Source organism: Musa acuminata, chromosome BXJ1-8 (genome assembly GCF_036884655.1).
Source record: "Musa acuminata AAA Group cultivar baxijiao chromosome BXJ1-8, Cavendish_Baxijiao_AAA, whole genome shotgun sequence".
In the NCBI taxonomy this organism is placed as follows: Eukaryota; Viridiplantae; Streptophyta; class Magnoliopsida; order Zingiberales; family Musaceae; genus Musa; species Musa acuminata.
The window spans coordinates 52,484,207-52,497,459 of record NC_088334.1 but is presented as its reverse complement, the minus strand read 5'-3'; the positions used below and the strand labels follow the sequence as shown (position 1 = coordinate 52,497,459).

Here is a 13,253-nt window from a genome sequence, read left to right as displayed (position 1 = left end):
TAATCCAAATGCCTGAAATAAATTAAATTCACCTAAAAAGAGTAAAATAATCACAATCAGCATGAGCTGTTAGGCCCAGAATTAAAATTAAAAAAAAGGGGGGGCCAAAAGATTAGCAATTCTCGCACTGTGCACATCAGCCCTATTGGTTACATGGTTACATTTCAAGCAGGCCAACTCAGTGAAGGTGATGGGAGGAGAAAAAGAAAAAGAAAAAAAAAGAAAGAATTACAACTCAATGGGTAAAGAACAATCACGCAGGCCAACTAATTAATTTCACTGTACAGCTCTAAGGTTATACCGCTACATCTAGATTCAGTGGCCACGCCTGAGAACCGAAAGAAACCCACCTGATGACTTTTCCTTCCGGCGGTCATTGGATTCATCGCCAACCTGTTCAACAGTTCAAAACGATTAACAGGGAACCTTCTATAAAGCCCAGCTAGGAACTTGAAAGGAAACAAAGCCAGTCTTCGACAGGGAACCTCTTTGGCAATAAGCTGTAGTATCTCCAGTATCTCCGAAAAATCAGGCCGGTTAGCAGGGTCCTGCTGCCAACACTTCTCCAGCAGCTCAGCAAGCTTTGAATGAGTATTCTTTGGGATGGTAGGTCGCAAGCCCTAGACTCACAAGGAAAATGAACCAGTGGTGCAGAGAGCATCAATTGTAAGTGGTGATGGAAAAACTGATTCATGTGAAAACAGACTCAAGGAACCCTCATGTTAAATACAACAAGATGCTGATGGTCATTGGTGGAGCGGTGCCCTAATAAACAATTTAAACACAAGTGACAGGAAGCGAGCTTACCTTTTGAACCACGCCTACTGCTGCTTGGAGTGGCGTCAAGTATTCATATGGGAGCTGGATGAATTTTCATATGAAGTTTCAGTTGACTGTGGCAGGAAAAAAAAAAAGAGGAAAAGGCTCATACTGCATGAATTGAAGGTACCTTAGCTGTAAGCAGTTCCCACAGTACAATTCCAAAGCTAAAAACATCAGCTTTGTGATCATAGGGCTTGTGTTCTATGACCTAAATTTAGAGTCAACCAAGTAGGAAATTGTTGGTATGTTGGAGGTGCAAGGTACAAAGGAAAGCATAAAGATACTCTGGATAAAGGCTACATTTCATAAGTGAAATTAATGTTGGAGAATACCTCAGGTGCCATCCAGCGGTAAGTTCCTGTTTCAGCAGTCATAACTCCAGACTCCGCTTTAACACGTGCAACACCAAAATCGGCAACCTTAACAACCTGCCAGATGAACAAGTAGATTAGTTCTGAAGAAAAGAAGGCACCAAAATAAATCCCATCTCTCTAGGCTGGTACAAAGTTACAAAGGGAAAAACGTGAGGGAAGATATATAAGCGGTAACCTAGAGATTAAGGAATCATTTTCATGTAATAGCAACATAACAAGTACTCCAGAATAATTTATTGTAATATAATGTTGGTTACTAAAGCAAGTCAGGGCCTTTCTCTCAATCATTAACATTTAAGATGTATATACTGATCAAACAACCTATAGATAATAGTACAAAGTAACTCTATTCTTAGAAGGTCGAAAACATTTTACCTCTTAAGTTCCAAAATGTTACACATCTACTAGTATTGCTAAAATATTTTCATTCCTCAACATCTTAATCCATATGACAAAGTTGTCGATCAATGTTCCTTAAAAGATTTAGATAGTCAACAACTCCATAAACAGACAGCAGACCAGCACTGAACTTGAGATAAATCTACTGTAATAGTTTCAAACTACGTCCAACTCCGTCAAGCAAACTGCTTACTCAAAAAGTTCGGGATGTGATGTCAAATTTCTGCAGTATTAGACGATGATCTCAATGATATATGTCTTGTACAAATAAATTAGCAAATAATATTTTTCAACACAGTTAACACATCTAATAATATTATGCATATAATATACCTGACTTGATGTACCATACTTTATTAATAATATTTAGGTAGCTGTATTTTAATGCTTGTGCAACTTTCTGTATAGCAAATCAGACTATAAAAGGTATGTACTGCCTAACCACCAAAGTACACAAACATTAGCATATTTGAATGTTTGTATCCATAATCACATATGCATATGCATATACCCAATAACAATAGCAAGCATGCACCTGTACATACGTTCTTGGGTACCATACATAAGTAGAATAGAGAACATATACAATTATCTAAAGACATCACCTGGATAACAATGAAAAATTCTATCACAAAATTCGTATATAAAAGCTGTAAAAAAATGGGTGCAAGCAGAAGTCTTCCCCCAAAACAGCAAACTACGCACGATTGAAAGTCAATGTCCAGACATCATCGCTAATCTCGGTTAAGAAAAGGATCGTGGGCTCCAATGTCTTTTTTTATTTGTGGAAATGTATATTTCCATGTCAACATACCTGAAACTGTTATTTATCAGCTGAAGAATGTATGTCTGGCATTTTAAATGTTAAATCCGAATGCTCTACTCAGGTTGATCATAGGGTAAATACACAAAGTCGGAATGATCAATTTACCGCTTATGAGATCACCTAGAAAAGACTCCCGAGTCCATGCATGCATATGTATGAACATGTGCTCAACCAAGGTAAACAATGACTGATAAGACGACAAACAGATGTAATCCAGAAGTCATACCAATAGATAGAATGTGATGAAATAACTTGCCTCATTCTCATCCATCAGAAGATTGGCAGCTTTCAGATCCCGATGGATAATATTATTTTGGTGCAAGTAGTTCATTCCCTTAGATACATCAATTGCTACTCGGAGTAAAGCTGGGAGCTTGAAGACTCCTTTCTGTTTATGAAGGAAGTCATAGACACTTCCTCCTGACATGAATTCTAAAAAAAAGTGACAGAAACCATGAAAAAGGTTCCTTAAAAGAAACATATATTAATCTTGAGAACAAATAACCACACATACTGGAGCTTCACCAGATCTTCGTACCTGTGACAATACACAAGCTGGGAGGTTTGGTACAAGCACCAATAAACTGCACCACATTCTTGTGGCGAACCTTCCTGCATAACCAAGAGCAACAATGGATACAGCAGCAAGTCAAGGAAAAACTGATGCAAGAAAGCACAATCTCAAGGATGCCTAGTTGATATGATACTTGATACATCAGCAGAAGTGTGAGAGTGTGACACAGTTTAAGGCAGGTAAAACACCCTTGAGAAAAGGATTGAAGAAACAACATATCCGAATATGGCAAAAAAATGAACCTGATGGATTCAATTCCATTGGACTATATATGACTGTACATTTAACAGCACCGAAATTAAATTCCATTGGTTGACCAAAACACCTTGCCCCCACAGGAAGGTGTAGCATGATGCAGACACTTAGCCAACCCAAGGTGTAACCTGTTTTTCCAAACTAATGATTTCATTGTAAATAGTCATTACTAATTAAGTCGTTGATAAGGAAAAAATTACATTCCACCAAAAACTCACCTACCAACACTCGAAAAAAAAGAAAACCACGAGTGCCCAAAATATTTGAACCCTTTCTTGGTCTCTCTCTAGAGAACTTATTTTTACAGCTTGTAATTCAATAAAACTTTATGATAATCGAGGGATTTAAGTTCTGAAGCTGTAAAATTCTAGTTATTGATGCTCAAAGAAGTTGCAACAAATAGCACATGATATAACATGTGTAATCACAAAACATAGCAAAACAAAGCAAAGCACATCTAAGTACTTTGTTGTATGCTTTATTTGGGAAAACACGATTTGACAAGGATGCCATATCTAAGGTTCCCGCTTATCAATTCTGATAGGCCATCGAATGCGGGAGAGATAATTAGCTAATAATGCTGCAAGATAGAAGTATAGTTAACTAACCGCATAATAAAGACTTCCTGAGCAAATTCTCGCTGCATATCAACATTTACACGCTCGGGCTTTAATACTTTAATTGCCACATCCTGGCTACAGTATGTTCCACGATAACTGCAGAAGAATAACATTGTTGTTTAGACAGAAACCATTGACAAACATTCCATCATTTTAACTTAGTTTTCTGTGTTAGTCTAATCAAACTTACAGATTGCCATATGATCCAGATGCTACTTTATTTCCAAACTTCAGGAGCTGAAAATCAATCTCCCATACATCAGTCCCATCTGTTGGTATCTGGACATGTTCAGGAGAAGAGTGCTCTCCGGATTGTGCAGTCTCAATTTGAGGAGACCATGGATGAGACTTTGACCAAGCTTGTCTCTGCATAGAAAGGTGTTCACCAAATTCAGCATAACGATCTTGTAACAAAAGATTAAAAAAAGAGAAGACATCATCAACAAACAATGTTACAGAGTTGATGAAACATATCGAAAGGGCAATATATTAGAAGCTACATGAGACTGAAGAACATGGAAGAATCAATCACTAAACCACATAATAAAACAACCGCTAAAAGATGACAATTAGAAGGCACTAATATGAAAAGAAACATCCGACCTCTTGTCGTCTAATATCTTTATTGTTTAGTATCTGTACAAAATCTTTAAGGAAAAAAATTAAGCAACATGTCTGCTGATTAGTAAGAAAAAGAAGACACTGTTGTGATACTGGAAAAAAAAGCAGATTCTGGCATCTTTAAATAAGTATGAGAATTGTCTGAGGAAGATTCATGATTATAAAATGCTTAAGAGGATTATCCGAAGAAGATTCATGATTATGATTCAAATAGAACACTGTTTCTAGAAGTGATTCCTTTCTTGCTAGTGTTTCAGATGTAAAATGCAAATGGGTTCTGCTCTAATATGATTACATACCAAGAAAAAAAAGACTTATAAGATATGCATGTAAATGTTTGAAGTTCAGATAAATTGCACAAACTGAACAAAAATTATGAGAAAAAACAGCTAAGCCAACTAATAGACAATCATTTAAGAGTTAATTGATCAGTTCACTCAAGAACTAAATCATTTCTAATTTTTGCGCCCAAAGCCAATAGGAGCTTTTCTTCAACGACTTGCATATACTTCCAAACAATTTAAATCTTGTACTCTGAGGAGTGTTTTGTAACATAACACACTTTGTCAACTACCAAGTTTTGAATTCAAAAACCCTTCTCTTGTACATTATCTGTTGCTACCTATATTTTTAAACCTCACAGCGGGAACCCCTCCACATTTTCAAATAGACGCTATCATCCATAATAATCTGATGCTTCCTGGATTCTTTAGGTCTCCTTGTTTATTGTACTTCTATTCATAGAACAATATCTAAAGTTTAGCGAATTCACAGCTGTTCTCTCACCAGCATTTATATCAGCCACTAGTTCTAAATTGATCTTAATGGAGTCAAGGACATTTCTTTCCAAATATCAAGAGTTATTCAACATCACAAGATAGATGGTTATAAGCAAGAAAGCCCATCAATGCTGGAGTTGATCAAGATCCAAACTAATGATAAAAGAAGAATTAGAGAAAGAAAATTACTCCCATCTCGTGAATTTCCTGCTGCAATGAGTCCCTGAGTTGGTCGGTTTCCTACATATTATGAAGAAATTTTAGTGACAACCCACAAAAGAACCTAAAATACTGATGAATGGATCAACATCATACTTTCTACAAACACAAAAAGAACAGAGTAAAAACAGTTGTATTTGAGTGATCAAAACTGCTCTCCTAATCAAAAAACAACAATAAAACATGATCGAACGGAACCTAATAAAGGTTACTAATGTGCCCAAAGAAATAAGGATATATATTCATTCCCAGAAGAAGATTTGGACCAGAACAAATTCATTTGCAATTATGTTATAATCCCTTAATTCCAAACATAATGATCACTAATGTAAGTTAGGATAGAGTTTTTAAGTTAGAAATAAATATAGTAATAATATAAGTTTAACAAAATCAATGTAAATTAGGTAAAAATAGTATCATATATCTTTTTCGGACTTTAAGGAATAACCTTGTGCAAGATTTATATTTCGGTCCATTACGGATTGTCCTTCTGTAAATATTGAAATATCTACAGAAAAATCATTTGAATTGTTAGATTATTTTGTTACAATATAAACTTTAAATATTTGACCTATTAAGTGTCTAATATCGAATTAATCAATATTAAACATACTAATCATAATATTAAATATCTTAATTACTCTCTAATTAAAGAAAGAGAATACATATCTCTTGATTTTTCATCTTAATCTTCTCAAAATAGCTTCGATTCAATTCACAAATCGTTGTTTTGTAGAGTTTACGAGAGCGCAAATGTGAGAAAAAAAGAGTTTGAGATAATTTAAGAGAGTATGAGAGTGAAATGGAATGAAATAAGGGAGAAGATGAATTTAAAAACCTATGAGAAAGGGCTCCAACGGTCAATTTGACCTTAGAGCACTGTTATCGATCGATAACGATCGATTTTGACCGTTACCGAGCAATAACGGTCGAAATCGATCGTTACCGAGCTGTGTCAGGCAGTAACGGTCAAAATTTTGATCGTTATCGCCCGATACAACCTCATATCGTCCGATACGAGGCGATGTTAAGCGTTCCGCCTAGTAACGGGCGGAACGTGTATCAATATGCTGTCGGACCGGTACGAACCGCCCATACCGGGCGATATTATTTGAAACTGTAAACCTTGGCAAGGTCACATATTTGACCAATCGCTACATGTGCAGTGGACTCAAGCAGTGCAGCAACCTCCTTTACCATTCAGCTATGTTTAAGAACATGAACTTCAGAATAAAAGACAAAGATGGCATCTACTGCCATCGAGGAGTAATTAAAATGCATCACACATACGCAAATCTATTCCTACCTATTGATAACCATATAAATGACTATAGTTGTTGTGCATGTGTATATTTTGTAATACCAATGCTAAAATACATAAATCAGAATGTCAATTAGATAAAAAGGATTTTGAAAAACATTACACCTAAAGAAGGATACATGACAAAATCACAGTAGTGCATGTTTAGTTTATGTGACTAAATATTAAGTGGGACGTTGTGGCAGTTAACATGACATTCCAAAATAAGCATATTAAGTACCAGAAGTACCTCATAAGGCCAACCATCAACAACAAATACATCCAACGAGTAACCGTCATTTGTTGAAAATGCATGTGCTTCTTGAATGTTAAGCCCAACCTCAGCAAGCAAAGAAGTCAGCTGGAAATACAAATATTAACACATTTACAAAGATATACACAATAGAAGCATATCAAATGACTAGATACCTTCTATCTAAAAGTGATCTGTCACATCAAATGTCATGCATTAGCAGCTAAAAATCATTGGAGCGAAGAAATAATTTTGTGTAAAGTAACATCTGAATTGCAGAATGTTCAATTTAAAAATACAATATATGTAGAGATATGGATTCTAACATATCTTGTAGCACCAGATACATTGGTTCTTATGAATTCTGAACCAATAAATCTGATTAGCTGAAGCTACAGTTAGTAGCAACCAACTGTAAACCTGATTTGTAAGTATTACTGAATGTATACGACAATTCCAATATTGTAAGTATTACTGAATGTATAAGACAATTCCAATATCTTTTAATTAGTCTGCGAACTTAAAACTGCATGTTTATAAGCAGAGCATAAAAAGAAAGAACTCATTGCAAAATGAAACAATCACCCCACAGTGTAACTTTACAGAAATTGAGACCCAAAAGGAATAGATAAGGAGGCAAAATATCCTTCCAAACCTAATTTGTCAAAAGAAGAATCAGAGCGATAGTGGACTCTACCAAAAATGACTTTAGGTCTCAAGATATCAACTTCTAAAATTTTGTGTGAAGCTCAAGCAAGTGGAAGAGCCATCTAATACCAAAATTCCAATCAATAATAAGACTTGCCTGACAACTACTTTATCAAGTTACAGCAATTTTTGGAAGAAAGGGCAATGAATAACTCAAATTATAAAGCTTATTACATGAGCTGGAAGAGATGTCAACTCCCACTCTGTCAAAAAGTTTGACGAGCTACATTGCAATATATCTCTGTTGGCCAATTATTGCAACCACCAGAGTTAAACATATCGAATATAAGATGGATGGTTCCAACTAATTCCTATTGGAGTTTATATATTTGGCTTCGCAACAGGTATGCCCAAAGTTGCTTTATCTACTATTTCTGTATATTCTACCCAAAATATAAAAGTGTGTTTCTTGAAATAAGATACTTAAACTTGAAACACAAACCATCCACCGGATCAATCAACTCAAATAATAAAACTATAAAGAATTACGAGATGCGTGAACTAAAGCAAATTTTTTAGCAGGCAATCCTAAAGAGTATCAAGAGAACATTTAGAAAGACCGAGATCAGTTTCAGAATTTGGAACTGGGATATGTAGACACTACCCTAGGTTGACCAGTACATGCTGGATTGACCAACCTGGGTAGCTTTCTTCAGATCCTAACCGACTAAAGTCGCTATATCAGCAATACTTAATTTTTGATAAATCTAAGAAAAGATCAATAAAATCCGGTTTAGAACCAAATCACCCTATTTCCGGATGCTTAAAATGAAAAGCAGTACAAAGAATAGAATGCAGGATGTTTGGTGGCTGAATCCGTGTAGGCAGCCCAACCAAGATAAAGAAACAAGTAATACTTGGAAATAATAAAAAAAGGATTAGGGGAATAAGCTAGTCATTCTAGATTACGAACATTGAAAAGTACACAAAGTAGAATGCAGTCGGTGGCTGAATCTACTTAAGCAGTCTAACCAAGACAAAAAAATGAGCTATACCTGATAATAATAAGAAACGATCGGAAGCATAAGCCAGCATTCTAGAATAGGAATAAAGGAAATCATTCCGATAGAACAGTTCAAATTTGACAGATTTTCATAAAAGAAAATGGGGATCAAAGACTATTCTGCTCAATCATCATAAATGATAAAGTATCTTGGGATGAACTACAAGTTAATGATGATAAATCCAATTAAGCTAGATATCACTATGAACCATAGGTATAACAATCGAGGCACTAAATCCCATGAAGTAGCCAACGGAGGTAGTGCATATCAGTGTCATATATGCTAAGCTCCATCTCATAAATATACAATTCTTGAATAAAATATCACACAGGTATAACATGCTGAACAAATAAAGGCAACAAATCAAAAGACATTTAACAAGTGTTCACAAGACAAGCATTCTCCAAGTTTGTAAACGCATGAAGAAAATCATGTAACATGTATACAACTGGGAAAGCAGTTAATTTACCAAACTTAGAAGCTTTGGTTTGTCATGCGTGGAAAAGGTGATTTCATGCATTGGCCTGCAACAAAATAAAATCAATATTTCATAGTGCCGAAAAATAGTAGACGAATGGTGCAAAGCACATCAAAAACAGGATTGACAATTTCATTGAATACAGTGCAGCTAGCACATAAAAAAGAATTAAATCTTATTGAAATGGTAGTCAATTGGGGCAATAATTGATTTATGAGAAAGTTTTGGTGTGTTCGTAAATAAAATGAAGAAGATGTATCTTTTATTCTACAGTTACAGTCATGAAACAACATGAAGAAAGAGGACAGAACCAAAAAGAACCTGGGAAGGTGTGGAGCATTGGCGACACTGTCTCCATCTTGAGCTTGTTGCCTGCTGGCTTCAAGAGCAAGAGCCTCGAGATTAGGCGACGAACCAAAGGCAGGAGGAGGGTGAACACTGAGGACCGTATGGGTGTGTTAAAACATTATTATGGATATATCAACAGGCACAATGTAGAGAAGTGGGAATCTATGCATGGGTAACATACATAAGCTACAAGAGAAACAAAAACATAGTCAAAGAAAATCTCAATAATAAGAAAACATGCAGCAGGAGAACAGAAAAAGAAAAAAAAAGAATAACTGCACCTTTGCCTAAAGTAAGTTGAAGTAGACTGAGCATCTCTTGTTCCTGGTGTGCTAGAATCAGAAGGAGCAGCCTGGTTTCCATCTGGAACTGGTGAAACCTAAGAAGCAATTATCAAGTTAAAGGATAACTAGTTAACTACAAATAGTCTAACTACAATGAGGAAGATAACCTAACAAAGAGAAGAGACAGGACATAAAACATGTGTTTTAAATGTTAACTTTTATGATTAAACTTTAGCATAAATGTGCATCATAGATATCCAAGCAGATTGTATAGTCAAACTTAAAAATAGCTGCTCCCTTCGAAACCTTAAGAGGGTAAAATGCATATCTATAAATATATACATCCATATGCTATACATGCATATACACAGATATTTACACATGTTTCTGTGCAAAGTCTGCAGCAACTCTGTCATGAAAACCAACAAAAGTGGTGGCATGAAATTCCTGCTTCATTTAGTAAATGAATTGAATATCATTTAGTTTCTACCATTGCTTAGTGAAGTAGAAATATTTCTGGCCTCCACAGTTATTCACTGATAAAGATCAGAAGTGTTAGTCCTGAAGAGTTGAATTTACCTAGGAAGGTAATATCAGAACTGTTGACCTTTTTTTCAATTTAACATATTCTCATGTAAGTTCTTTCAGCTGTAATTTTAGCTTGAGCAAGCACAAAGTAGTGAATTTTTCAAGCTAGTACATCATATAAGGTTTCGATCAGTAAGAAATTTTAATTGAGATGATAGATCCCAAAAGAACTAAAGAAAATTTGAAAAAGAAAAGGCATCACCAGAGAACCCATAACAGGACCCAATTAAATAACTATGAAGTAATAGATGTGGATAACAACCCAGAAACCAACAAATTTTCAGAAGTTTCCTGGAGCTACATAGTGAACGTTTGTCAGACAGACAACAGCAATAAATAGTGGCTGAATTAGATGCGGCCTAATCTCAAGTAATCCCAAACTATATGCATATATACTTTACACACACACACATACAGCATCACATTGTAATCTGCACATGAAGGATATCAGTCCTTTAAAAACATGTGCAGTTATTAGCAGCAACCGCATTAAGTAAAACCTATTAGGCCCCATAAAAATTAACAAAATCATGCTCCAAATTTACAGAGGCAAGATGATCCAAGTACAAATAAACAGATATGCTACAAGAGAAGCATCAAAAACCTTGATAATTAATATCAGAAATACTAGAACTCTAAACCAAAATCGGAATCTAAAGCAATTGCTAAATGAAAACCGATTAAGGCACACTACAGATGACATTACCATCCAACAGTAATATGAGTACAATTAGCTTAACTCACAAGTAGCAGCCTAAACTCACAAGCGTGCAAAAGATTAGCTAAAGTCATGTGACACATGCTAGCCCTTTCACAGAAGGGCTCCAACTGGAAATCCATGCAAAGGAACTGTGCTTATCATACTGTCTGGGTAAATAATGTTTGTTTCAGCTAGCCAGGCCCTGGATGGCTCCAAGAAACACCTAGATGTTGATCAAAGATGGAGAGCAACAAAAGCCCTATGCGGTTGCTTCGAATCCATCAGAACTACATGCTTCTTGATTGAATACTTTAAAGTCAAAGCAAAAATCTGACGTCCAAATGAACGAAAAGCTGTTGAAGCTTTTACCTGCACCAAGCGTACAGAAAAGACCGGCCTATTGGCAGGTTCTTGAGCCAGTTCCAGCAACTTTTTATGAGTCAGGACATCTTCTGCCCTCTCTACGTTTACATCCAAGGCATAACTGCAACAGGATAATTCATTCAGGGAAAAAGCACGGCCACAAGGTTTACCAAAAAGCAAACCTAAGGTGCATCGGCGAGTTTGGCTATAAGTTCGTCCATCTACAGAATCTTGATAAGTAATTCCGTAAAACCATAACGAAAAGAACTCGTAGCAGCAACAGCATATTAGAACTCGACAAAGCAATTCAACTTCCGGGTCAAATCCTCAGGACGAGGTGCTTAAGAATGCATTCCCACGAACAGCACTAGTGCGCGGGTCATTCGGGAAACGAACCGAGAACAAAACCCTTGCGGAATCATGAACCAGAGGTAAAACCGATAAAGAAGCCTGATCAAAAGATCAACGAGTCAATGGCACCGCTAAAGAATCCAAGAAAGAGGACGAAAAGATGCGGGGCGGAGGCTCGTCGAAACCGAAGGAAGCGGACGGGACGGGAGATGTACCGAGCGGGAAGACGATTGAAGTGGTTCCACAATCCGTCCTCGAACGACGGAGATTGCACCTCCGGCCGCCCAGCCTCCCTCAGGCGGCGGAGGACCTCGTTGAAGACGTCCAACTTATGGCGCTGCTGCTGCCGGTGGTGGGCCTGGGACGAATCCGACGCCGCCCAGCTGCCGCAGCTCTCGGTTGCGTCCTCCATCGCCATTCACGACGGATCCCACCCCCCAAAGAAACCCAGGGAAACCCCCGAGAAAAGAAACCAAGAAGAAGAGATCCGAACCTCGGGCTCCTTAATGCGTTGTTCTGCGTTCCAAAGATGCTACTCTGTATGCGATGGATGGATCGGGGTTGGGTTGCGATCGCTCGTGATCCACGTGGGACGAGGAAGCGGGGGAGGAGGAGAAGAAGGGGATTGGGTTTCGGAGAAGCAAAATGGCAGGAGAGGAAAGTTACGGAAGCGGAGAACAGAGAGAGAGAGATGGAGAGGCGACGGGGTGAAAGGATATATAAAGGGCGGACCGCGGAGGGTGGCGCATCCGCATCCGCATCCGCAAATGAGAGGCTACCGGCCAGGGGGGGAGGGGGGGAATTAATTATTGTGCTTATCCGCTCCGCTGTCTGGACTAATGGTCCTGCTGACTCGGCCAGCCAGTACATGTTGTTCACGCAAATCAAATCAGATCCCTAATTAAATTTGATTTGGGAAATCTTTTTACCGTAAATCCAAATGTGAAATTTTGAATCAACAGATACTTAAATTAGGGGGAAATTTTGATTTGGGTCAACGAATCAAATCCCTAATTCTTTTTAATCGATGAGATTAAAAGAACATGGAATGAATCAAATCGGCAGATGTTTCGCAAACAGCACTTCCGTCGTTGTTCTGCCTCTCCTCTACCTTCCTAAAGTAGAGTAAATTAAGAGTCGTGTTAATGTTTCGTTACGTCGGAGAAATAGATGGTGGCGAGCGCCGGAGAAACGTCACGAACGGAGATAAGCTCTTTCTCTCCCTAAAAATGCGAATGCCACTTGTAATCTTTTCTCCTCCGGCACAACGCAGGATGTCTGTGTCTTCGGGACGATTCAAGTGCCCATCGGGAAAATCGATATTTCCTAAAGCTCTCGGATAAATTTGATTGCAGTGGCTCGTCCTTTTCGACCACCTCCAAGAACA

At 37.4% G+C, this 13,253-nt stretch overlaps 1 protein-coding gene across 1 annotated transcript; it reads right to left on the bottom strand.

Annotated features, from left to right (window-relative positions):
- On the bottom strand, positions 1-12,563 carry LOC103996400 (serine/threonine-protein kinase STY46). The gene is made up of 16 exons (XM_065081157.1): positions 12,082-12,563; positions 11,522-11,636; positions 9,862-9,959; positions 9,554-9,670; positions 9,224-9,278; positions 7,040-7,150; positions 5,460-5,510; positions 4,061-4,236; positions 3,859-3,966; positions 2,960-3,033; positions 2,678-2,853; positions 1,155-1,250; positions 950-1,030; positions 808-861; positions 486-620; positions 1-393 (listed from the first exon to the last, which is right to left on the bottom strand). The coding sequence occupies exons 1-16, from the start codon at positions 12,282-12,284 to the stop codon at positions 316-318; spliced, it is 1,728 nt and encodes a 575-aa protein (XP_064937229.1). The 5' UTR covers positions 12,285-12,563; the 3' UTR covers positions 1-315.
- Positions 12,564-13,253: the final 690 nt, after the last annotated feature.